The 27756-nt window shown below is 35.3% G+C and overlaps 1 protein-coding gene across 2 annotated transcripts; it reads left to right on the forward strand.

Annotated features, from left to right (window-relative positions):
- Nucleotides 1-617: 617 nt before the first annotated feature.
- On the forward strand, nt 618-27121 carry atp6v1h (ATPase H+ transporting V1 subunit H). 2 transcript variants are annotated; one of them, XM_055033577.1, is made up of 14 exons: nt 618-720; nt 1678-1826; nt 2996-3095; nt 3569-3658; nt 3991-4104; nt 8240-8344; nt 9191-9250; nt 10197-10294; nt 12497-12689; nt 15875-16053; nt 16456-16581; nt 18564-18665; nt 19707-19820; nt 26760-27121. In XM_055033577.1, the coding sequence occupies exons 2-14, from the start codon at nt 1723-1725 to the stop codon at nt 26827-26829; spliced, it is 1455 nt and encodes a 484-aa protein (XP_054889552.1). In that variant the 5' UTR covers nt 618-720; nt 1678-1722; the 3' UTR covers nt 26830-27121. The 2 variants fall into 2 exon arrangements, with proteins under 2 accessions (XP_054889552.1, XP_054889553.1); XM_055033578.1 differs by lacking the exon at nt 9191-9250 and having other exon boundaries at nt 619-720.
- The last annotated feature ends 635 nt before the right edge of the window (nt 27122-27756 follow it).

Here is a 27756-nt window from a genome sequence, read left to right on the forward strand (position 1 = left end):
CAACAACTAACTAAATGCAGTGAATTAAGATTGAATTGGATTCAACACAAAGTAGTACATAACTGTAAAGTGGTAGTAATAAACACAAGACTGAAAAGTGTGACATATATTTTCTTTCAGCCTCCTCAAGTTAATTGGTTTTTGACCCACATGACATTTCATTGAAAGTACTTAGACAACCTTGGACTGGTGTAAAATCTCTAAAGAATATATATGAAGCAGTTGGGCACACTGGATGACCTGGGATGTTGAAGACCTGTTTCTCTTTTAATGGCCCTGGGAACCTACTCAGTATCACAAATGTGAAACAACAGAACAACCGAAATAAAACTGTTAACATCTCACACAAAGCACACACACACACACACACACACACACAAACAGTGTATCACTGTTCAGTTTTCTTTCCTAGAAAACCACTATACTGAGCAGACGAGGTAAGTCTTGACAATCTGGAGGGATTTTGAAAGGAGAAATGCTCAAAATGCTTCCTGGGTGCTTCAACCTTGTTAAATGTTAAAAAAACAAAAAAATAGTACAGTCTTATTAGAAAAACATAAGTATACCAGATAGGGTTTGCAAAAAAAATAAAATAATAAAAAATGCAGACTGAGGTGCATGTGACTAGCTGAGTGACTGTCACATGACAGGTCGTGACGCCGTGTTGTAGACTTTCAGCTGTTAGCATAGCATAGCACAGAACAGCAACGAGGAACAGCTGTAAGTAAAGACTTTGGATATTTTTATTGAATATGATGTGTTAGGTACACGTGTTTTCATACCGTAGTGTTGCATTATATGCATAGCATCTATTATTTCTGACAGTTTGTGGAATGCAGTCGGTGCTAATTTAGTAAAATGGGTTAGCATTCTCTAGCTATAATCAATCTAACGGTTTTTGTGTCATCGTTACGGTCAGAATTATGCCTTTTTACTTGTTCAGAAAAACTCGGTTAAAGTATTTCCTTGTATGACAGTGCTGGAGATTGCCTATAGGGGAGTTTTATCCCAGTTCTCGGTTAAACCTACCGCAATTAGAAATGGCATTGTGTTAGCTACGATAGCAAGCTAAAGCTAGCAGGCTTCTTCAACTCTGTAAGTCTGATAAATACACAACACTTAATTTATTATATTCCGCTAATTCTCTGTAGTTTAATTTTCCCAACAACGTATAATATTTGTTTCGCTGAAGAGCTCCATAAATTGGTATATAACCCTCCCACTCAATACTCCAGCTTGTTTTGTTGTACAACCAAAACAAAACACCTATCGTGTTTGACTTAATCTGAACAATCTAAATCAGCCCAATTTATGTATCCAGCTAAATGAGGGAATAATGCTAATTTTTGGACTTTGAAACGTATGACCAAAAGTAGCGGGGGGGATTTTATTTTGATGCATTTCATAAATAGATTTTTTCCCCTTTAGCCATATTATGGTTTTTTAATAAAATTCTGTATGTCAGAGTTTTTTAACTTTAAATTTTGCTTATCAACGTTTCTGTTCAAGAAGCAGCTGCTTAATAAAACATGTTTCAGACAGCATAGCAAATAATCACTGCTCTTTATGGGAACATATTAATTCTGTTCAAATTCTGAGAATATCTTCTGCTGTCATTAAGTATGTGGTTTCCAGTCTTTCATACTATGGTGTTATAAGTAAGTATTTTCTTCTCAGGTTGTGTTTTTATCCAGACATACTCTGTTAAGACTTCAGGGCAAAATGGATATCCGTGGCGCTGTGGACGCTGCTGTCCCAACCAACATCATAGCTGCAAAGGCAGCTGAGGTTCGGGCCAATCTGGTCAACTGGCAGTCTTATCTTCAGTAAGTTAACTCTACTTGACCCATAAGTCCTAATTCACATTAGTCTATACTTATAATGCACAAAGTGGTTCAATTTATTTTTTTGACTATGTGCAAGAATCAGCTGGTCAATAAAAACACATGTAAGGAGAAGAGCAATTAGTTTCAAATCTTGGTCAGAACATATGAATAAGAAATTAATGTCTTCACACATAAATGACCTGTTTCCATATTTTACAGACATTCATTTACATTTTGAATATAGAAAATATCTAATAGCCTTGTTTCTGGATGGATTGTGCTAGGTTAGCTGTTCTTCTGTTGATGGACAAGCTCAGCAAATGACTCTAAATTTGCGATTGTAATAGAGTGAATAAAAGCTAGTTCTAAGCTCTCAAATTTTCAGTATCAAGTATGTGATGCAAATGCATTACATACTTGAGTTTAGAAACAAAATGCAATTAGTGGATATGTGCTTGTGACACCATTGTTGTGGTGTCACAAATGTACTTATTTAAATAGTCAACATTTACATTTGTATAAGGTTTTCATGTAGCCTGTTTGATGATAGTTTTATACTTGTAATCAGTCCTATTGTATAAGCAGTATTTCCCATTTCTTTGCTCTAAAATCTCTTTTTGCTGTCTTTCTGTGATTAGGTGTTAATGTTTGGTGAGATTTGTTGTAATTTCACAGCCTGACAGTAGCTCAGCTTCTGTTCCTCAAATGTGACTCATTGTCTTGAGTTATACTTCCTGTTTTAACTCTAACCTTTCAGTTTAACAGCTCTGATTTATTTAACCCACTGTATTATTTCGAGGTCAATAAACCACCGATTAACATTTCAGCTTCAATTACGTGGCCCGTTCAATTGTTGTTTTGCTGTAGCTACATACCAGTTCAGACCTAGCTTTATTTTTATCTCAATACGGCCACATCTTGCGTCCATGGTCATTTCTGTTGCTCAAGCAGCCCCTTTCATTTTGAATTAGCTGTCTTGTGAAAAACGAGTCACATTTCTCAATGGCAGGCATGCATGCTGTATAACTGCCTCAATAATAAATCACAGATTTTTGTTTTCTCTCTGCGGATGTTATTCTTGTTTAGATATTGCATGTGTAAGGCAATCTGAAAACATTGTTGCCCTGCTCTCAAAAATTTCCATTAATGTTAATTTGTGTTGCTTGTAGGAGTCAGATGATCTCTACAGAGGACTGTGAATTCATCAAGAAATTTGAAAAGGCCAACTCTGAAGAGAAACAAGTCATTTTGACCAAAGAGGGACACCAGGTAAACAATTTGTGTACAGTGCAATGTACTTCTCATTTTATAAGGGTCATTCTGTGTCTCAAGTTTATTCAAAATGTACCAGAAGCACTTGACTGATTTGTTGCACATGTGTTTACAGCCTAAACTTTTACTCAAATCCTTCATATATTATGAACTTTTCTAGAACTTTCTATTTTTGGTAGCTTTGCAAAGTTGTAATGTCTTGCAAAAGTCTCAAACTGAGTGCTTTGAAAAGCTGTAATTTGGAGATACCCATATAAATTTTTAATTTTTTGCACATACTAACTCTCCCTCCCTCTGAGTTCCCACTATTTTGTTGCGCCACAGATTATCTTGATTTTTACTGTTATTATCTTGTTTCTGACCTCTCTTCAAAGGTGCTTGTTAATTAAAAATGAAAGCAAGACAAGACTGTTCATTAAAAAAAACTACAACAAAAAACACATGCTTTGGTTTTTTCTTCCCCTTTTCAGTGTGCGAAGACATTTCTGAACCTGATGGCCCACATCTCCAAGGAGCAGACAGTCCAATACATCTTGACTCTGATTGATGACACTCTGCAGGTAAACAAATACAACCTCACTCTTTTGGACATGTACCATTTTATTTTGTCTCAATGAACAAAGTTAAGTTTAAAAGGCTTTTCAAGGTACTTGCACAAAAAAGTTATTTTTTTGTAGATTTCCACATCTAATAATGTAATTATACTTTTAAAAGAAATTATTTTACAAATAATTTCTTTTAAATTATTTTAAAAGAAAATAATTTAAATCAGGTTTTACTGACCTGATTGCAATATTGTGGTTTCTCCCATGCAGTCAGTTTGATGTGTGTTTGTCTCAACACATGTACAATCCAAGTGCTAATCCAAGATTTTACTTCAACTGGTTTTTAGGAGAACCACCAGAGAGTGAACATCTTTTTTGACTACGCCAAAAAGACGAAAAACACAGCCTGGTCTTACTTCCTTCCAATGCTCAATCGTCAGGATCTGTTTACTGTCCACATGGTGAGTTAGAGATGCATCAACTTTTTAGTTTTCTTTTAGGTTGCAATTCCAATTTTTTGACTTACTTTTTTTCTGAAGGCTATGCCACCAAAACAAGAATAATCATGCTATCAAAAGGAGGTAGCTGTTAAAAATTCCTCCAGAAAATGTACCCATAACAGAAAAAGTTAGATTTTCATTAAACTCAAAAGATGTTCTTCACAATATATGTTGGATTCAATTGAAAAGATTTTAGAACTGCATCTCAATCGCCATTGGATTATCAGCATTAATGCAGTCACAAAGCATGACTTCGATGCAATATTTGACTTGCAACCTTTTTCATTCACACTTCTTGCCACTTATATATTTGGCAAGTCAGGGTATTTTCACACTTACAGCCAGTTTACTTTGGTCCCAATCAGTTGGTTAGCTTGTTGACTTGTAACTTTTTCCACAAGTTTGGAAAAAGTTACAAAATTCCAAGCAAACCAAAATTACACTAGAAGCCACTCATGAACATTAATAAAGGAATAAGGAGTCATTAAATCATAATTTAATTATAACTGATGTCAACATTTTTAATGTTCAGCTTTCAGAGATATGTTTTTCTGATACTGTACAGCCCTGGGCGATTCTGATATCTGAGCTGTTGGTCTGTACACTTAATATGTACACAAACCATTGGTAAATGTCTGTCGTAAAAAAAAGTGCTGTCCTTTATTCTGGATAAAAAATGCAACATTAAAACAACACATTAGTTATGTTAGAGTCAAAATGGGTTTCTGGTTGGGTTATTTTGTATCATTGTACACATTGATAATGTACTAGTATTGCTTCTTGTGTTTAAAGAAGGAAGTGTAAGTGCTAGTGAAAAATTGTTTAAACCCATCAGTGAACTGATCTTGTCTTGAACGACACTGCGTCACACATTAACAAAAATTATTAAAATGTGCTTCAATTAAGAAAATTCGCAAAACGTAGAGCATTTCAGTTTACAGCATATGAAAGCTGCAAAGCATTAAAGCAGCGCCCAACTTTTGTCTGAATTATGAAATAAATAAAAGGTCATGTTTGTATCGAAACCTCAGTGAAGGAGTGTCTCTACAGATGGTGGTGACCTTGTCCATTGATCCATGCATTCGTGTTTAGTGTGTAAATGGCAAAGAGTATGTGGTAAAGTTTGACAAAAGATGACAGCAATAGACTTGATCGAAGGATGGGAAACTGGCAGAGGAAAAATCTTTTATGAGAGCCATGTTACCTTCACACAAACACTCCCCTCCCCCCCCACACACACACATCTAGTTGAACAATGGTGCATACTCTGTTTCTTGAGATTCATATTTTCAACCTTTTTCATCAAGACAGCCTGAAATAATTGTGCAGAAATAACTTAAGAAAAGAAACAAAGTAAAATATGCCATCTGTAAAAACTTTACAACTTTCTGTATTTCCAAGGTTCTCTGCTTAATAGTAAATAAAATATTATGTATAAAATTTTCCAAATTTGAACCTGTTTCTTGGTTATTGTTTTAATGGTTTTGATAACATGATGGTTTACTTTGTTCCAATTGTTTTACTTGAAATATTGCTGCTATTGCTCGCAATAGATCATTTGGAAATCTGTAAAATATAAGAAATACATGATATATTCTATCCATAAGACAAGACAGACTAAAACACATTGGTCAGTAATCATCATTTAGCTCTGCAGGGACTATACAGCATTTGGTTGATTGTCCTAAATTAGATAATGACTTCTTGTTAACTCACTCTGTCTCTGCTGGATGTTCCCCTTGGATAAGCAAATGCTTGAGCTCAGTATTTTGTTTTAATTAGTCGTTGAATGTAGTCTGATTAGTATTTCTGACCTTCAGACTTTTTTTTATTGCAGGGCTTATTATGCATCAACTGTTAGTTCAAGACTGTACAGATTCACATGCAAAATTGAAAAAAGCACATTTTAGTTTATGTTTTTAGATAGATTCAGAATTGTTGTGGCCAAATAGAGTGAATCCAGTTGGACCCTTGCCTTAAGTCTTAGTAATACATTCTTCAACAAGGAGTATTATTGTCTGCATTGATTGGTAGCTCTTTGGAGAATGAATACTTGTCACCAACCAATTTCTTGATGCGTCTCTATTTTGATTGTATGAATTGTGAACTTTGCATCGTAAATTTCTTAATGTTCACTAATAAAATTTTCTTTTCTGTTCTTCTATAGCATGGCTCTACCCATTGAGCGTGCTTCTTTTTCTACCTGAACTCTGTGAAATGGTTATTATTCACATTAGATTGGAATATGAGCTTTCTATAGTTTGCCCTTACAGCTTAACCACAATAATGTGTTTTTGGGAAAGGACACAGAATGATTTAGAGCCATCACTGTGTACCGGATAGTAAAAGAAGGCTTGCATTTTCACCTCCATCTTGGTGTATTACGTCACATTTTTCACATCCAGTGTCTTTAACAGATGCTTCTGTTACTAATCTTAGAAATTCATCAATAATTCCTCACAAAACAGCCTTCCTTTTTCCTGAAAAGCAAGCAATTAAGGTAATTACCTGTCTGCTGTCTGCCACTCTTTTCCAATTCAAGAATAACCATCTAATTGCAGACATAGTACTATGACACGGCATACACTGTCTAATTACGAAGAGCAGCCAGATGGTATCCAGCAGGTGGGCAAAATGTGACCTCAGATCTATGACAGAGCACTTTACCCAATCTAAGTGTCATGCTGAGTCTTACTTTTAAATTTCAACCTTGTTTCTACACATCCTCCCTTTGACAAAAAGGAAATTGGAGAGTTTTTTTTTTCTCTCTCTCTCATCTTGGGCCACAGTCAAGTGTTACCATGATGGAGTTTTGAGACACAAGGCTCAATGAGTCCTGCCATAGATGGAGTTTCTACCATAATCTTGTTTTAGAACAGTTTTGTTGAAAAGCCTTTTAAAAGAAAACTTGTATTAACGCCGTGTGCACCCAGACGTGAGCTTGCTTATCTTTTTGACGCATATACCTATGGAATTTCAATTGCCGATGTTTTATAGAAGACTTTATCTTGTTGTGTGTTGAAACTCTCTTGAGGTCACTCTTATCATGCTGCTTCTTTGAAAACGCAGCAATGAACACAAAATTGCTTTATTTCCGAGCAGTATTCTTACGTCTCACTATGGTTCTATTTATTTCATTTTAACTAAAAACATCCATTCAATGTTGAGATTGTTGAAAAGTATTGATTCACCCTTGAACATTTTCACATCTTGTCAGCTTACCACCACAAACCGAATTGGGGTTTATTTTAAAAGATCAATAAAAAGTTTTTAAATGGAAATTTGAAAGATAATTTTTTTGGCTAATACATTTCTGAAACATTTGGCATCCATTTGTAGCCATCTTTTAAACACCATTTGCTGCAACTTTCTGCCTTTTGTCAAATGTCTCTACCATCTCTGCTCCTGTACAAACTGAAACCTTTTGTGTATTTCTTTTTTCAAAAGTGCTAGGAACGGCGATTATTATTTTTAACTATTTAAGTTTAAAAAATAAATTTATAATCTAATTTAGAGCTTGCGTTTACTTGACTGGATTATACTACTGTATGAATATGCTTTGATTAGGATCGTCATTACCTCAGTCTGTTCCTCCAGGTTTGCCTTGCTCTCAATCATTAGTCGTTTTTCTATTTACTATTGATTGATAGCCAATCAATAGTCAGCACAAATGGGGAGGACATCTTTCCCATCTGTGCTGAAAAAAACAAAAAAACATCCACCAAAACAATGTTTCTTCCACCATGTTTTACTGCAGGGATGAGGGTTTTGAACAATGTCAATCTGTGGAACACTGCAAACATGACTACTGATGGTTTTCTTAGAAGGTCAAATAAATACAGTAGTCAAATATCAACAGATATTTATGAACAGAAATTCAAAGCTCTTGTTATTGTTTTATAAGTTATTATTTAAGGGTACCAGTTAAAGGGGATGAATACAAATTCACAACACACTTTCCTGATTTATTTTTTTGTAGATTTTTAATCTCTATGCATTGTTTTCTTTTTCAGTTCAAGTTTTGATTCGTTTTACAAAGAAACATGGTGTAGATGTTGAAATTATAGTTGATGTAAACTTCCATCCTCCATCTCAGGCTGCAAGGATCATCGCTAAGCTGGCTGCCTGGGGGCGTGATCTGATGGAGGGAAGTGATCTGAACTACTACTTTAACTGGATTAAAAGTCAACTCAGTTCACAGGTATGCAACTCAAATATGGTATGATTTAAAAAGAAACTAAGAGATGGTTTCATCTTAGAAACAAATGTCATAACTAGGAACTAAACATTAAGCTGATTTTTTTTTGTGTGAAATGTTTCTTATTTCTCTTTGTGTTTCAGATTCACAGCATAGTGTGTGCATTTTGGAAAGTGTTGCAGTTAAAAACATGATTCTTGCTATTATCTGGAGGCTGATTTTTGTTGTGATGGTTCACTTTTTGCATCATCGTGTGACATTGTGAATGAAAAAATCCTTATCTGGTCCTGATTAGAATTGAAATTGATTTAGCTGTCTTTGAAAATAATTTGTTTTCTTTTATTTCCTAACAACAAATTGTTAATTTCTCAGATACAAGCTAGTGGGCCTGTAGGTATAGTTTCTTTCTTCTCATAAAGAGTTTCAATTTATTCCCCTTCCTAATTAGTTTACTAGCTGTAAGCATTTATAATTCCTCTCTCTATTCAGTTCTTCTCCATTTTGTCCTGTGAGTTGAATTTAAAGTAAAACCATTATCTAAATTAATAGAATATGTTCATTCCTATTTGATTTCAGCAGACTCATTATTCTTGAAGATGGGCTAATGACTACATATTAAACACTTGCATTACGTTGGCAGATATCTGCATTAAAGTTAGGACTTTAATACTAATTTTGCTTCTTGAAATTGCATTTGATTATTTTTCTCAACAGGCACAAAAGGAACCATTGAGCTTCTGCTGTTCCTGAATTCCGTCTTTGGTCATGCACATATTGTGTGGTTCTTTGCCTCACAATATCTTTATTATTTTATTTTAGTTTTGTCTATTGTTTTCTATCTTTTATTAGAATCTACATGGTTCAGGTCCAGAAACAGGCACAGGAGCAGGAACAATTTCCCCCAGTGAAGTGAGTATGAGCAAAGTGCATCTCCAATCAACTCAGCACCCGGAAAGAAAAGGACAAACATCTGGGTTTGAAGCTGGCATACGATAGCTCCTGCTGGACTTCCACATCTATTCTCTCCCTTTCTATTTTCTTACCCATCCTGTTGTTGCACTCCAGTTTTTCATTACCAGCTTTAGATGGGTGGAGACATGAGCAATATTAGAGCAACATCTCCATTTTAAACAGCATGGTGTTTGTTGCCAAAGGTTGATCTTTAAAGTCCGAATGAAAAATGCATGCCAGAAGCCAGTTCCGCTCTAATGTTGAAGGCGCATGACAAACAGCTTTCTCTCAATATTAGACTAGCAAGAGGAAATTGAAGTAACATTTGCACAGAAACGGCATCCCACCATTTCTTATCCCATACTTTTTCAAGCATATTGCAGTTATTCTGAGAAGTGTGCTCAGAAATGTGCCCACGCAAGCGATCTAATAACTTCTCATTTCCTTCTCCTCTGCATTTTCAACCAGGTAACGTCTGCTCCTCTGCTATTCTGTCTTCATTGCTGCCTGAACCTCTTGCTGGACTTTTGCTTTCATTCTATCTCTTTCAATTAACTGATTAATGTGATCTAATTTTTCCTCAGCTTCCTGCACTCTAATATTTCTTTACATTTTGCTCAGGTCTAATTGGACCCTTTTTGTCCACTTTAGCTCTGTATCGTAACTCTACTGTGATTTTTATGTTTTTTTTTTAGCATGTGTTGACATTATTGACTGCATGTGCACTGCCTCTGGTTTGATATGTGACAATAATGCAAGGTTGAAATTCTTCTGTGCTTTCTGCTTATGAACCATTTGATGTTTGGAATTGGACTTAAATGTGTAACAATTTGTTCAGTCCCCTTACTATGCAGCTCGAACCCTTTTCCATGGTTGATTTTGGATTTGCCTTTGTATTTTGCAGAGTTCTCAGTATATTCAGTGTGTGGCTGGCTGTCTTCAGCTGATGCTGAGGGTCAATGAATACAGGTTTGCCTGGGTCGAAGCTGATGGAGTCAACTGGTGAGAAATGATTTTTTTCAATTTGCAGCACTTTATTTACCATTTATGCAGAATATTATAAATATCTTTGAGGTCATGGAAAGTTTGATTTTGAGCTACTTTGTTTTTTGTTTCCATTTTTGTATTTGGCTTTTATTAGGGCAAGAATTTTCATATTTAATTATTGTAACTAATGTTATAAATTGTTACTTTAATGATTGATTTTCCAGTACATGATTTATGAATATACACAGTCCCACTTTGGCATTGTACAGCTCATCTTATAAAACTAGACATATTGTTTAGATTTGGAGTGATGTCGAGCTCCGGTACTTTAAACTAGATTTAGTTGTTGGCTTTTATTTTTGTCTAATTGGCAAAACACATTTCTTATAATTTAGTTTGATTAAAACAGTTTACTTTAAATTGTATGAAAGAGGGAATAAATTTTGTTTTATTTATAATTAGATTTTCAGTCACATTCTGAATTTATAATTAAATTAAGTCTTTTGATATTCAGTCTCCAGTTCTTCTCGTCTGTTCATATTTTTCCCTCCAAAAACATTAGTAGACAAATAACGAGATGCTGAATTAACTTGCATCCTGTTCAGTTTGTGTTTTTTTTCACATTATTTTTCCATATTATTGGGTATTGTGACACGGAAAACAGCATCACACTATTCACACTAGTCAACAATTATACCTACCCTTTCTTGAATTAAAAATACAGTATTACATTAATTTAATTATATTTATCTTGCAGAATACTAGAATGTTTTGGGTAAAGCATTGAAGCTGTCTCTCTCGCTGGGTGAGAGGTAGTGTGCAGCGACAAGAGAGATAGTGGGAGTGCTACTTTCCAACATGGTTCAAACAGTTAGAAGAAACTCTGATTACTACAAACTTTAGTAGTTGTACCTTTAGTAGTCCTCAAGGACCGGTGTCCTGCAACTTTTAGATGTTTCTCTGCTGCACCACACCTGAATAGAATAATTAGGTCATTAGCAAGGCTCTGGAGAACTGATCTACTCAAGGAGGAGGTAATTAAACCATTTCATTCCAGTGTTTTGTACCTGTGGCACATCCAAAAACTGCAGGACACGTTCCTAGAGGACTGTAGTGTGCCACCTGTGGTATAAGCTGTATGGTGGATAATTTTGCTGTTTTAAATCTTGTGTGTACTCACTTACCATACTTGGTAAGTGAGTACACACACAGTGTGCTTTGACTTAATTTGATTTTTAGGATTTATTCAAGATTAAAGGGGTTTACACACTTTGTAAAAGTGTGGAGAATGTAGAGAATTGATGTAAGGACTTTCCAGGTTTGAACTAGAACATAAAAATAAAACAGAAAAAATATCTGTATTTCTAAACCTTAATTTCTGTCCTTGTGGTGGAAGATCAATTCGTCCCTTTGTCCACCCATCCACAATATTTGTTTTATTTTTTATGAGTTCCATATTCGAGTCTGACTACTGTAGAGTCGTCTGCAAATTGAAAAATTGCCCTGAAAAATGTGCTGGGGATCTTGAGATTTACAGTCTTTAAAGTGAAACCATCAGCTCTCACTTTAAAACTTGATGACTTTGAAGGTACCTCAGATGATAAAAATGTGAGATTATTACACTTTTAAGATATGATGTCACTTAAAAACGCAGCACTCTCAATGGAACCATAAAAACACAGAGCCCCCCCACATTAGAATATGTTAAAGCGACATTTTCTAAATTCACACCTGAGCTACTGATGATGTTTTTCTATAAATGTGACTCTCTGTTTGTGGTGTGTACACATGTTTTTAAACCAGGTGATTAAACCAGACTTAACTTGTGGTTCAAGATTATGTTCTAATGAAATGATCAATGATTCTCAGCATCTTCAAACTGGCTCCATGCTTTGTTCCTAGAAGTGGGCTGTAAACCCAGCCTCACCACACAATTTGTGTACTAATTGTTGCGCATCGATAAGGTCCACATCTCTGCACTTAACAGTCATTTCTGCAAATAGACAAGTTGTTTAGTTGTAAGCATCAGTACTGCACAGAGCATTTTAAGCAACTTATCCATTATCTGAAGACTGAATATTTCATTCTGAGCTATTATCAGAGATAATGGATGTGCAGCATCTAGCCAGGCTGAGTAAACAGTGAGTCCTCATCACTTTGTGCTTTATTTGCCTGTTGTGGCTTTTACTTAATTCTATTTTTTTTTTTCTGTTGCAGCATCACAGCAGTGCTGAGCAACAAGTGTGGCTTTCAGCTTCAGTACCAGATGATCTTCTGTATTTGGCTGCTGGCTTTCAGTCCGCAACTTTGTGAACAGTTGAGGCGATACAACGTAGTTCCCGCCCTGTCTGACATCCTTCAGGAGTCTGTGAAGGAGAAGGTCACTCGAATCATTCTGGCTGCCTTCAGGGTCAGTTGTGAATTTTTTACTGGTTTTTATGTCCTTGTACATGTTCCTGGTTCAAGAAAAAAGATTTAAAATCAAATATTACTGCTTACCTGTTCCCATGATTGTGGTTTGTATCGTCATTTATATTTGATAAAAACTAGAACATTTGGTTGCTTTAATGTTTTATCTTTTTGTATTCACTCATTACTTTCAGATTTGTTTTCTGCTCTAGTCAGCAGTTGTTTTCAGGGAAACCCTGTCTTATGCCTACTCCATTTTTCCTATTGGAGTAGGCATGAATTTTAAGCAGAAATAAATACTTGCTTGAAGTGCATCATGTGCTGGGAAAGTCACTTCTCAGTGGATAAAATTGCTCAATTACATAATTTTTCAAATGATGATAAATTGCAAAGATGAGCTGAAAAATTACCTGACCTGGTATAGCAAAATGAAAACTGGTGGTATAAATCCACTGGGAGAGAAGCCTGCTTTACTTCATCTATTGAAAGTAAAGTGCAACTGACAGCCCACTAAACGTGATCAGTGTTTTCAAGAGGATAACTTATTCATATTTCACTTTGAGTAAATTGTAAGGAAGGAAGTAGGATTTTAAGAAGAAAAAGCTTCAGCGGCATCTCAACTTTGACCAACATCAGACAGACTGAGTGACCTTGGTCCAAGTACAATAGTGAGATAAAAGGCACTGATTACATGTTTGAAACATGAGCCCAGAGCAAGCTGATTTTTAAACCCTGATTTACTGGGAAGTACTCCGCATTTTAGGCCTCTCCGTCAAACTGCCGTTGTTGTGTTTTTCAGTCACATTCATCTGTGACAGATATGCGTCTATTTATGTTAAACTGCGTTTCCTTCACCTGTTTTTTGACTAAACAAAATTAATTTAGCGCCGAGAGTTGAATGGAGTGAAATACTCTGTGAGAGAGTAGGTTTCAATCCAAAATTTCTACAATATCTAGAAAAATATTAGGTTTGGTTTCAATCCAGCTTTGATCTGGATTAGTGTGGATGTACAGAAGATATGTTTTGACTCATTGTCCATTTAAAATGTTCATCTCCTTTTGGTCTTTGTTTTAATTAGTCTTACCCAGAACTCTTTCAGTATTTAAAGTAGAGAAAAAATTAAGTGTTTAATCTCTCTGTAAGAGGAAAAGGTTTCTTCCTTTAGGCATTTCTAAAAGTTTCTTGTAGAGTTAGAATGCTTGTTACAACTAATTAAAATAAGTGAGTGGCAAGTGGTTTTGGGAGAAGAGACTCATCTTAAGTGGGTTTCCCCTGAGCCACCCAAACTTCCTTTCCACTGTTTCCTTCTAAGAAGCAACACAATTTCTCTGTTAAGCATCAATTAAAAAGTTTATTTGTTGAAACTCAAGGTCTCTCAAACTATCACTGCAAATTTTCTGTAAACATGCAGAACATTCATTTTTTTATTCGAATGGAATCTTTTAAAGAATAATCAGCAGTATACTGCATGTTTGTGTTTTCCCAAATGTCCTTATTATGCAAATGATTCTGCTCACCACATGGGACGAGCGAAGGGACTTAAATTATCCCCACCATCTGGATGTCCTTGAACACATCACCAAACGTTGTATGTACTCCAGAGTCAGTGCAGCGTTCTCTCCAATTCAGACTTTGTGAGATCAAGTTTATTTAGATTTAACTGCATTATTTTTTTCCACTTTTTGTTTTCTGAAAGGTGCATTTGTCCAAAACAAAAACAATTCCACTTTTTAAGCACAATAGACAATAAGTAAGAAATGGCAATTTTATTGATGGGTTAAAAACATTTTTTTGAATAACAACTCTGCTACCTGCCTGATAGAATCTAAATTGTTTAATGTCTGTATTTCAAGTTAAGAAAACTATTCTTTTATTTTGCAGAAAATGTTACAAAAAATTTGACTTAGTTTAATAGAATTATTTTTTTTTCAAATTCTCGTATTTATTTTGCTTGGGGATAATTTTATAAATTTCTTTTACATCGTGTCTTATTAGTGGTTAACTGTTTTATTCCTTTCCCAGAAAATCTTAATACTGCACATTAAATGCTGGTTTAAGACATGCACATCCATTATGTTGATTTAACATTGAAAGATAGTACATGGATGAAATCTTTATTACTGAATTTTCACTCCACGTCTGACATACAGGTTTCCTAAATTAACTTACAATTTCTCTGGAGGAACTATCCACGCAGAAGGTTTGTCTGTCATTTAATAAATGATGTTAGAATCAGTAATACAATAGAAAAGCTATGTGCCTTGATTTATGATTGTATCAATATAAGACAAAGAGAATTACCAACTTAGATTAGTTTATTTGTCACATGCATAGTTACACACAGCACAGTGAAATTCATTGGTACCTGCAGCCAAAGAAAAGAAAGGAATGAAACAAAATAAGAGCAGAATTTTCACACAGCAAATATTTTAAAAGATTAAAAACAAACATTACTATGTTCTAGAAAGGTTTTAGACCAGGTTTGATGGCAGCTGACCTCACCAGCATCATTTTCTCAAACATCTGTAAATACAGATTTGTACACAGATCTGATCTCTGATCATGTGCAGTCGTTGGCATTTTTAAAATATCTTGTATCAGTGATTAGCATGATAAGAGCAGTGGGTATTTTTTGCAAATTAATACAAATTCTCTTCATAGCAGGTACATCTTGTGTAGCATTCTTCTGGCAGACCAGATGTAGCTTCTGGCAGTTTTTGCGTTTCTTTTTTGTGTATCTGCTTTGTCTTCTGAAACTCCCAGTCGGTTGTGGCAGATGGCTATTTGTACTGAACCGGGTTCTTCTGGAGGTTTCTTTCTGTAAACTGGAGTTTTTCCTTTCTGCTGTTGCTACATGTACACTCAATATGAAAGAAGGCAGTAAATTAATGCTTATTTTGTAAATTACTCTGAGATGACTTGCTGGAAATTGACACTTTAGAAATAAACTGATTTAAAATAAATATTGGCCTGGTATTACAATTTCAACCCAGTCTAAGTTATTAATGCGCTGGATTATTACTTGTTTTTAATAACGTTTAAACAAGTGGTCATATTATGCTAATATTACATTTGATTGGGTCCCACTAAACAGATCTTTAAGTTATCAGTTCTCAAAGTTTTAACAGACAGAAATGATCCATACCTGACAAACTTCTGAATTTTGGTTACACTGTTGTTGACAGAATCTGCTGGAGAAGTCTGCAGAGAGGGAGACTCGTCAGGAATACGCTTTGGCCATGATTCAGTGCAAGGTACTGAAGCAGCTGGAAAATCTGGAGCAGCAGAAGTATGACGACGAGGATATAACCGACGACATCAAGTTCCTGCTTGAGAGGCTGGGAGAGAGCGTCCAGGATCTTAGGTAGTCAGAGGACACAGTTTCATGAATAGGAGGCAATCAGTGACCATTTATCTTTAGCTCTAATTATTTCTCCAATGTAAAAATCCAAAGATGTTTTTTAACAGTCATCTACAATTACAATTGTGGCTGACCCTTAGCTTTTGGAGATTAGTTTTATAAGATTATATTATTCACCACTATAAAGGCTGAATACTTTAATAATTGTGAATACTGAAGTGATCACATGTTGGGATGATCTCTGTCTCTCTGTCTGCCATTGAACCTCTTTAGATCTAATGGGGTTTAATAAAATCACCTTTTGTGTTTCACAAAGTAAAATCAGAAAAGGTCATTTACAGACTTTTTTTCCTTGTTATTTTCTAATAATGTTCCTTATTTGTGTGTGTGTTTTTTTTTTTAAAGCTCTTTTGATGAGTACAGCTCTGAGCTCAAGTCTGGCCGCCTGGAATGGAGTCCTGTTCACAAGTCGGAGAAGTTCTGGCGTGAGAACGCTGTCCGCCTGAATGAGAAGAACTACGAGCTTCTAAAGTAAGAGAAGCCCTTCCTACGACTCGAAAGAGAATTTTATCCTTGGCCTGAAACTTGATTTATTGTTATTTTGAGTGAAGCTGCTTAAAGCGCAGCCTGTTCAGTCACGTAAGGTCTGAAAATATGATTCAGTGCATAATAATACGAAATTTTATCAGTGGAATTAATAACTTGCAACATTTTAATTGTATTTTTATGCTAAAAGTTCTTTCAAAGTTAAATTTTTGCATGTTTTTTTGCAGCACATGCAAAAAAAGATGGTAATAAAATCTCATGATGTTCTGCAAAATTTCAAAAGTGCCCAATACATTTTATACAATTTATTTTGTTTGAGCCATCTCAATTATTGCTACAAAGATCACCATAAATTAGACTTCCTCTGACTACAATCCTCATTTTCAGCAAAACAGGAGATATTTTTTTTTCAGCTATCCTTTAAAATTGCAGACTTAATTGCCTTTTGAATTAGTTGCAGATCTGAAGATTCCTGTTTGAAATTATTCTTTCATGTTGGCTATTACACAATAATCTAGGTTTAATTAAAAGTAAATTCTGTTTGATTTTATCAAATGAACTATCTGAATGTGAAAGGCCAATTCATCATTTTTATACAAAAAATTCAGCATAACAGAATTAATTATTCTCTTTTTGTGAAGAAATAATCAGCTTGTGATCTTGAAGTAATACCAACAAAATATGTTGTTCTGCTCAACAGTAATGCAGTTGTTTTGTTAGTAACAGCTATAAAGAACAGAATATATATTTTGCACTTGTTGCACATTCACTTGAGGTGTAACAGTAGTAAACATTGTACTTTTGGTGTACTTTACTGAATTATTTAACCTTTTTTGAACCACTGACACTTTACAATGAAAAATACTTGTAGCTTTGTAGGTGACCTGATTTCCAGGCATACAGGCTAAAATCAGTGAGTTGAAAGTAACTGAATGGCCAAAATATCCTTTTTTCTGTCTCTTTCTATCTTTTTGTACATAAAAATATTTTTTATTGCAGTAAGTTTAGCAATCTCATCAATTTACAGTGCACTGTTTTATTAATATATTCTGGTTTCTTTAAATCTTTATGTTTTTACCAAAGTTTGGTTAGAAAAAGAAATTTTAATAGTAGTCAAAACCAAAGCAAAAAAAATATAATTGAGAAAACTGTTTAACTTTGCTTCTTGGTTTTTGTCCATTCACACTGACAACCAACACTAACATAATATAAAAGCCAGCAGCCGGATGTTAAATATCTCAGGCGGAGGAACCACTAGAATTAGATTGGTCTGACTTCTTAAAAACATTTCTTACCAAAAAAAAAAAAACTGAAAATGTTAGGTTGAAAACCGTAATTGAAAAGTAAATTGACACCCTTCTGCTGTTGTAACGGGTTTGAACACGTTCCTCCGGTCTGAAACACCTGTGCTCTGTGGAAAAGTATTTTGCTCGACTCTCTTCTCCTAAAAAAAAAAAAACACTTGTAGGTGTGCCAGAGTCCTAATTCAAAACATTTAACCGACAAGTTGTTCTATGTTGACACCCGTCTCTGGTAATACTTTTAACACCAGCATCTTGTTTGTCAAGTTTGTGTGTGTGTCTGTGTGTGGACTTGGGCCAGCACAGATAAAACAGAATCAATCTGTGGTTGTTTTCCTTGTTATTCCAGTCACACAGCACAATGCTTGTTGACATTCAGTAAAAATTCTAATCTGCTCATCTTTCCCAACATTGCCCTTCATGTAATCAACCCAGACATCAGATTAAATTGCCTTTCTTTTTTCTTGACTATAACAAGTATTTTTCTTGGTTTAAGCTTAGAGAACCGTAGAGTGTTATAGTAGCTTTATGGGTTAGAAGTGCCTCTGTTTTATAGTGACATTAGCTTTAGAGTTTATACTTTTCTGATTGTATAAAATATCAATCCTCACATGGTGAATACATTTTAATAAAGGAGTTTCTCTTTTTGCGTCTCATTCTCAAAAGAATCTTGACGCGTCTGCTGGAAGTCTCTGATGATCCTCAAGTTATAGCCGTGGCAGCGCACGATATCGGAGAGTACGTGCGACATTATCCACGCGGTAAACGGTAAGAAATTTAACAATTCAAGCAACTCATATTTTTAAGAAACCAAAACAAAATTATTTTCTTCCCATAGACACTTCCAAATAGACCATTTGATAACTACGTGGTTTTCATTTGCTAATGTCAATGGCCGTTCGTTTCTTGCTGTGCTAGAGACAAACACAGAAGCACATGTTCTCTCATGACCTGAGCTGTTATTCAGGTCATGAGAGAACATGTAAACCCACCAGTTAGCTTTGGCTAGCTTCTACTTTTTTTTTTTTTTTTTTGTTGATCCAACAAAGTTCTGACTGAAAATATGTTTTGTTTGTATCAGTTTAAAAACGGTCATCAACAAACCTCATCTTGTATTCTGATGGGCTTAAAAGAAAACAGGGATTTTCACGTTGTAGTTTTTCCCCTCGAGGTGCTTTTGATAGCTCGCCATCCCCAGCCACCACTCACACACGCACACACCCATCCTCGCACTTCATGCTGTGAAAGTGCTTCTCCAGGAGAAGATATCATGCTGAGAAGTGTTTGTGCGAAAAGCAGCCAGAAAAAACTCAACTCTGTTCTAAAATGTCAGCATGTCACCCTCAACATAGTTGTCTTCTTTGTTCACAAGACCTTCTCATTTCTCCATGTTTCTCAAAATGTTGCTTATTTTTAGAATGATTTGAAGGCATCATGTGCAAAGATTCTCGTGTGTATTTATTTTGAATTTATATTCTGATTTCTTTTAGTCAGTAATGGGACAGATCTGAGATATTTTTAAGCTAATAGGCAGCGGTACGAATGCAAACTCCTATTATACTGATGTCCTTGTTCCTCTGTGGATGTCCTTGTTTCATGTTCTTTATTGTGAGAAGCATCATGCAGCACTGTTTTTCTTTTCATAAGCTTTATTTCCTTTCACAAGGCCACTGACCCATTATAAAATACACTGAAAATTTCAGCTGGACTGGATTAGATTACATGATGGATCACTGAATGACCTGAAACATGAAAAATAGTGGGCATGTTGTGTTTATAAAGGCTCTCTCCCATTATCTCCCATCTCAGGGTGATTGAGCAGCTGGGTGGAAAACAGCTGGTGATGAATCACATGCACCATGAAGACCAACTAGTCCGTTACAACGCCCTGTTGGCTGTGCAGAAGCTGATGGTGCATAACTGGTATGAACAAGTCTGTCACTTCATTGGTTTACAAATGTTTTTTTTTTTTTTTTAGTTTGACATTGATCACTAACCTGAGTGAACCCTCAGATGTTGTCTGAAGCAAACCTTCTGATGGTGAAGAGCCCATCAGCTACAATCTGCATACAAATGACCGAAGCCCTGAGCTCACTCTCATAAATGATTTCATCTACGCAGCTTGATTAGACATTTGCTTAGGTTGAAGGTCGTTGGTTTGTCTGACATGATGTAAGTTTGATGGAGACCTTTGCCGAGGTTAAAAAAAATAACACTGATTTAAGTAATGGCTGTCACTCCCTGTTCAGACCTGAGAAACATTTAATCAGTTTTTCAAAGCATTAGGTCTTAGTCATCATGTTCTTTTTTAAAATAAGAGTGTTGGAGTATTTATGCAAAGTATTCTGTGTTTTATTTATTTTTTATTTTTAAAGAGAATCTGTGGAAGACAGTTTCAGTCAGAAAGTAAATGTTTAAGTGTTTAGTCTACATGAAAAAGAAAGCTGTCTGACAAAAACAGAACACATATGACATTTTGATCTCCATACTTTTTTAAATGCTTTCTTGACAGAAATATTAGTTAATAAATCATGACTTCTTTTTTTCAGATTTCTGATCTCTAGTCGTCATGCTTCGATCAACGATAGACAATTCCTATTTTGCTTTAAGAACTATAAAATGAGATTTAATTATACCAGACAGATTTGTTTTAGCCTCTCTGATATTCACAGTCAATTTGTATGGCAGCAACAGAGGCAATGTCACATTGACAGAACAGTTGCTATAGTACAAGGTTTAATTTTAATTTTGTGGGCTGTTTGTAGCCACTAAAATTATTCTGTGTGGCCGCTAAATTTGACAATCGTCTTAAACAACAGGCCTATTTTTCTTCCCATAAGACTTTTGTGTGTCACCTTGTAGTGATTTGTATAACAAATATGAAACCTGTCTCTCTTTCATGCCTTTCCTTATTTCTATCAATAATATTTGTGTTGAAAAGAATTCTGCCACTCTCAAAAATGCCAATATAATGGAAAATTATGTAAAAAGCCTGTGACGGTCAGTTAGTATTTTTTATTTTTAGTATTTTATACATCTGAATAGTTAACTCTACTAAGACATTAGACTTTGTAACAGGGAAAGCATTCTAAAGGAATTCAAAAAACTTTACATGATATCTTCAAAAATTGCTTAAACCTAAAGGAAAGATGTAATTTGCCAAGAAGTGTCAAGATGTAAGAAGATAATTAAAATAGTTTGAAGAGAAAAAACAACTTGACACCTTAGACCACAATGCCATAGGTACTCTACTACAACAAATTTACATTTTCTTTATATGAAATATGTTGTAGTAGATTGTTTCAATCAAAGATCAACTAATACTGAAATATTTAGGATCACAAAATCCCAGTTGAGGCATGTGTTTTATATTTGTTGGTTTGCTCCATCCCCAAACTTGTCTGTCACAACACACTGACATGTTTCTTTTCAAAGTCAAATGAATCGGCACAAATGTTTGCTCCAGCTCTCTGCTGTCATAAATCTTCGCTGCTGATCACCTGTCCAGATTTGTCACCAACTCCATTCCAAACCCTTTGTGATTTATTTTGCTTCTGCTGCACCACCTCTCCCTTTGTATTTTTATTTTCAAAACGCTCACTCACTGCCCGCTGCACCGCTCGAAAACAAGAAGGCGAGGGAAATGTTTGCATGCATGCGTGTGCGTGTGTGTATTTGTGTGAATCTGTTATCTAAAACACAGTCCTTTGAGCTTCTCTTTTTGCAGCTTACCCATCTAAGTCATGTTCCCTGCAAATAATGTAATCACAGAAATGTGGATGGAAATTTATAAGCAGGGGCATAAAAGGCTTTCTGTCTTGTTTTGGTTACAGAGAGGAAAGAAAAACCGATTTTTATAATTGAGGCTTTGGATCAAAGGAGGATGTGCTTTCCACCTTATAACTACTATCCGACATACCAAAACAAGGCGATATCTTTATATCTTTGACTTGCACTTTATCTGTAATTAGATCTTTCTAAAAGAAAGATAAGTGTTGTTAGATTACTCTTTATATGTGCACGATTTTGAATTTCTTGCATTGCTTAAAATTGTTGTTTGTATATATTGACCCTCGTGTCTGACTCTAGTCATATTTGATTTGTTTTCCCCCTCTAGTAAATGAATCTAATAATGCAGTTATGCAAAGATGATGGCAATTTTAATTTTAAATGAAGAAAAAGGTCCAAAACAGTGGTCTGGTTTGAAAGCTCATGTAAAATTCAGCACAGTCCCTCATACCATGGCAAAGTTAATTACATTGCCTATGAAAATGGACATTATGTTGCACAGAGCTCTTTTCCTCCCTTTTTGAAAGCAGCAGCGTGTTATTCGAAAGCCCAGCGTCGCATCCGACGACTTTCATCCGTTCCTTTACGTCAACTTCTTTATAAGATATTACTCACCCACACACTTTGCCTTGTGAGAGATATTGAAAGGCTGACATACTGCAGTAGTACAGCGATGTTTGTGTTCTAATAAGTTTGAGACAACAATAGCTAAGGAAAGTTACTCATGCTCACTGTTTTGCTGTTGTGCTTGCTGTTTTTTATGTGGTGTTTTGTGAAGTTTTAGGCAGGATCGGGGGTGATCAGTGATAAATAATGACAACACGCTGTTCTGCTAGAATAAATGTGTCCTTTTATTCCGCCACAGATTACAGCAAATTCATTCACATAACAAACAATACGTAATGCTTAAATTCTTTCAATCCGCTCTTACCGTGACACAGGAGAGCCGACAGTCGGGCAGAGCTATAGCATCACGTAATTGGGCATCCGTACTTAACCCACAGCAGACTCTACTGAACAATGGGACTTTTCTGCCTTTATACTCATTACCAAAAAAAATCCTCGAATGAAAGAAGGAAATGGCCATTTTCCCTCTCCCAGACTGGTTAGCCAATCAGAATGCTACTTCCCTGCCCACGACTCGACCATGAGCCCAGAGCGTGATCAATTAGCATACAGTGATCAATTAGCATACACTGATCAATTAGCATACAGTAACCAGTTCCTTTAAAATGTGTTGAAAATCCATGAATGCCCCCCCCATTGTCCATGGGCTCCAGAGGTGGCGACCATGAGCTCAGAGTGTCATCAATTAGCATACAGTAACCAGTTCCTTTAAAATGTGTTGAAAATGTATAAAATGAGCATGAAACATACAATTTATCAAAGAACATAGAAAATTGTTATATCACTTTGTAAGGACCTGTAAAGTTAGTCTCAGAGTTCTCATCAAATGATCTGCTGCCTACTGACTCCATGAAAACACAAATGTATGAGGAAGTCATCAGGGGGAGGTTAATTTCCTTTTTTAAATTATTTTGTAAATAGCAAAGTTTCATTGAACCACGGTGTCGAGAGATTTTCAAAGCGCCTCACCTCGGTTGCTGTCACCTTGAGTGGGCTGCCTCATTGTTTCCATGAAGAGTTCTTCACGTCCTCACTTATCTGAGCTTCTTGCTGTCATGACAACAGTGAATATGTGCATGGTTATCGCCGTGCCCTTTTACACCGCTTTGAAAAGTCGATTTCTTTAATGTATGTCCAGATCTTGAAAGAATGTAATTTTAGCCCATCGGCTCTTGTTTTGAACTGACGCAAAACCCGAAAGCTATCGACAGCCTCTCCGTCCTTGTCCTCAGCTGCCCTCCGCCTTGTGTTAGTAATTAGACCCAGGTGCGACGTTTTGTGGTGATATGTGTTGCATGTATTAGGGAGGCAGGCGGTGAAAGAAATGCAGGAAGTCTAAATTAACCTTTGTTCTGGGTTTCAAGGATGCATGCATTTGAAGTTAATCTCCCACTTTACAGTCGAGACAAGAATATGCAGACGATGTCAAAAATGGTAGATGAAGGTTGCCAAGTAAAGTGGAAAACTTCTGTAAACGACAGAGTTTGCTTCTATTTTTCATAATTGGACCAGTGAATTACAAAAGTATGCAGCTTCCAGAAAAATTAGCTTCCAGTCTCTTCTGTATAAAATATTTGGTATTTCAAGCATGATGCTAATTAATCTGTAATAAACTAAATGCCTTTTATTCCCACATTTGATATATTTTATAAAAGCTAAAGGTGGGGACTTTGTGTGTTTAAGTAAGGAAAGTGTCTGGGAGCTGTTGATTAATAGCAGTTAAAATTGTTATATAATTTTAACGACATCTTTTCAAGCAAGTTGATAAAAATATTTATAGTACATTTTCTTTAGCTAGTTCAGAGCAAATCCTCCAGACTGTGAAGTTTACAAAAACACAGAGGCAAGGACTGAATTTATCAGTCAGGTTTAGAATAAAACCAGGTTTTTAAAGAATTTTAGGTCAAAGCTTCTCCTCAACCAGTTCTGAGGATTATGGGGTTAAATTTGATTTGAAAAAAAAAAAAAAAAAACGGTTTTTGGTTTTGGAAAATGGTCTTTCTGATAAAATCATTATTGGAAAAACTACAGTTTTTACTTGCTTCAGGTTATCTTAAAATATTCAAATGTGCTTGACATGGCAGAAACCGTTAATTATTACAAGAAGGCTAACAAAAAATTACTATTAATCCCTTATTGTACAGGAAAATCTCTTGAAACTTGTCTCATTTAAAAGGGAGTCCTGTTACATGCATCAACAACAAATTACATAAAAACAATAATAATACAATCTAAAAATCAACATTATCAACAGAAGAGTTTTCACTGACATTTTCTCAGATAATTTTGTTAAGTCTGTAGAAATCTGCAAATTAATATACACATATTAAAATGCATGAAAGGCCTCATTCACCGTTTAAACATTGCGAGACATTTTTGCATGTTTCTCCTTTTGTCATTTCACAGTGCTGCATCTGCTAAAGCATACATCTGAATGCACCTCTTCTTCATGAATCATTCCCAGTTATTTCCATTTCCTTTATTAACGTGCTCGGTAAACAAACGCCTGCTTGTTTGTTAGCTTCAACAGATTCTAAAACACAAGCCTCTGACGGGGGACTTGAGCTCTGGAAAGAAAGTGTTTTCAAGTGTTTTCAAGTTTACAGAAAACACTTTTTTCATTACCTACATCCAACTTAGTGACAAAGTGCCTAACTTTGTTATAAATACTCATCCTTTTAATTGGGTTGTGCAGGATGGCAGGACTTAAAATAAGCAGCATTTTAGCAGCAGTACAAGACAAAAACTCTACAACATACTTTATTTCTGTCAGAAAACATTTAGCTGTTTACTGAGATGATTCCAGCACTCCAGCCTCTGTGATTCATATTTGACATAATTATAGGAAAATACCATTCAGTAAAAATAGAAATGTACTTCCTTTTAAAATTCAACGAGAGCTGCTGCTCTGTAGAGAAAGATTGAGTAATTATAATGTGAGTGGGGCATTTTATTTTTTTATTTTTATTTCTTGAAGAGAAAGCCCTTCCTACTTTTAGACGTTCTGGACAGCCTTTATTAGACTCTTGTAAGACCCTTGATGTACCTGGTTCTAATAAGGTGAGTGTCATGATCTGAAGTGTTTCTGCCAAGGACATGCCTGAGAAAAAGTTATGACCTTTCAATATACTGTCATTATATCTGAGCTGTGCACAATGTCTGTGTCCAAATAAAAGGGAGAAGCGCCACTGAAACCCGCTGTCTTATTAAGGAATAATAAGTGGCATAATTCCACCAGTAGTGAAGAGATTAAAACTGAAATGTGCTTAAATCAAGCAGTAGTTGGACATTATTACTCTTATCAGTGTTTTTAGAGCTCATTAATTACAGATGCAAAAAAAAAAAAAAAAAGCAAAATGATGAGAGGAGTTTTGACTGGAAATTTGTTTCTGGACAGCAGATTGTCAGACGAAGACCTGAAGAGTGTTCAGTTAATTGTTTTTCTTATGACTTCGCCTCCCCTGAGGGTTTTATCTTTATTGCCAGAGTGTTTCTGTTTATAATAATCCTACATAAAAAAATAGGAAAACTTGAAAGGATAATTTAATGTGGATGATGGGAATTAGTGGCTTGGACTGCAAATAATATCAGTATTTTCAGATGGAGATGACTCTTTCAGTGTCATCATGGAACATAAACAGTCATTCTTTAAAAATTAAAATATTAAAATGTTAATTCATTTTATTAACTCAATTCACTAAGTGGAACACATTATGCTTACACATTTGTTCAACTTCTATTTTTGTTAATTATGATGATTTTCTACTTGTACATAATAAAAAACAGCATTTAAGATTGACTCAATACCTCACACTGATAAAAATAGGAAAAACATACAGAAATGTAGACGTAATAAAAACGGCTTAATATCTTCCTAAAGATTTAGGAAGATATCATGAACTAAATATTATAGACAAATAGCAGACTTTACTTTTTACAGTTTTTGTGTAATGTCAAACAGTCTGTGTGTAGTTCAAACCTTATTTATGTAATGTTAATTAATATAAAATACCTTTTTAACATGATTGTACAATGTTATCACTTAAAAATTTTGTGTCCTGCATTTATCAAGACATGGTTTTTTTTCACAAACTTTTCCCCTTTTGTCTTTTTCTCAATAAATGGCATTGTGTAATCTATGCTTTGAGATTTCATGCACTTAGTGTTCGATAACAAATACAACTGAGTATCTGGAAAAGATCAGATCATTTCTGTTTTTATGTGTGACAAAACACAAAATTTGATGGAGAATGGAGGCTGATTTTACCAAAAATCACTTTTCATATTTACATGAACACTTTGTAGAATTATGAAGCTACATGCTGCTTGACGCATCAAAATCATTTGCGTCTTACTGTTTTCTTCAAAAAGTAACAATTATACTGCAATTTTCTGCTCTTAGTGATTGGAAGAGAACGATTTATAATAAATATTTTTCTTTTGCAGGGAGTATCTTGGCAGACAGCTGCAGTCCTCTGACCAACAGCAGGCTCCGGCTGTGGCGGCCCGGAGCTGAACTCTTCATCTGCATTTGTGTTTGTGTGTTGTTGCGTGGATGAGTTAAGAACTACGCTGTAATCCGCTTTCCTGTAATAAATTAGTTAAAAGCTCCACCTTTGTGCTTCCCTCGTCTGGCTGCGCCTCACATGATCCTTCATGTGAACTGAATCAGCTGTTTGATGTTGTGACCTCAGCTTAGTGATGTGTGGTGATTGAATTTCCGCTTTGTCTGTGATGTACAAAACTGCAAGATATTTAAGTCTAACTTGTAAAACATTCGATGAATTCCAATAAAGATGTTTACTTGATTTAGTCGTGTTATAACTTTGTGTTTATTGTATAGGAGAGACCCAGCGTTTTTGGAAACTTGTCTGTGAGGGCTGATCATAAGGTATGTTTGAAACTCCTCAAACAAGATTTTTGTCAAATTTGCAACCCGGTTTAAAATAACAGGGTAGTGTAAAACAGCTTGGACATTAAATGTGCCATTTCAATTCATTTTTACCAGTAAATGTGACTCAACATCAACTTATTTTGAGTATATACATGTGTATTTAATATACTGGCAGAATTAAATAGTGGTCATGAATCTTATACAACTATCAAGTCTTTTTGCTTCCAAACTGTTGGATCAAATAACTGATTTTGTCAGGTTCCTTTGATTTTTGGTCCAACACCTCTCACCGTCTGACTTCTGCAAATAAAATGAGACTCGGGGTCACCCAGCCCTTTAAAGAACACCTTCTGGAAATGATGCCCTGTCCACTCATCACTTCCAACTCAATCTGATCTTTCAATGACGAACTACGCTTTAGAGTCACCTCTAACATGACGGTGGGCTGCTTTCCAAAACTGCCAGAGTGGCAAGTGGTGGGATCTGAACTTTAAAAAAATAATAATTTTAATAAGAGGTTGACTTTCACTGTGTGAAGATTATTTTTAT

The sequence above is a fragment of the Poeciliopsis prolifica genome, unplaced genomic scaffold (assembly GCF_027474105.1).
Source record: "Poeciliopsis prolifica strain line A6 unplaced genomic scaffold, Auburn_PproV2 SCAFFOLD008, whole genome shotgun sequence".
NCBI lineage: Eukaryota > Metazoa > Chordata > Actinopteri > Cyprinodontiformes > Poeciliidae > Poeciliopsis > Poeciliopsis prolifica.

Bases quoted from the DNA above. Each gene is read 5' to 3' on its own strand.
- atp6v1h (XM_055033577.1), top strand. From the start codon at position 1,723: ATGGATATCCGTGGCGCTGTGGACGCTGCTGTCCCAACCAACATCATA. The intron at 10,295-12,496 runs GTGAGAAATGAT...TTTCTGTTGCAG, and splicing joins GAAGCTGATGGAGTCAACTG to CATCACAGCAGTGCTGAGCA. The intron at 16,582-18,563 runs GTAAGAGAAGCC...CATTCTCAAAAG, and splicing joins AAGAACTACGAGCTTCTAAA to AATCTTGACGCGTCTGCTGG.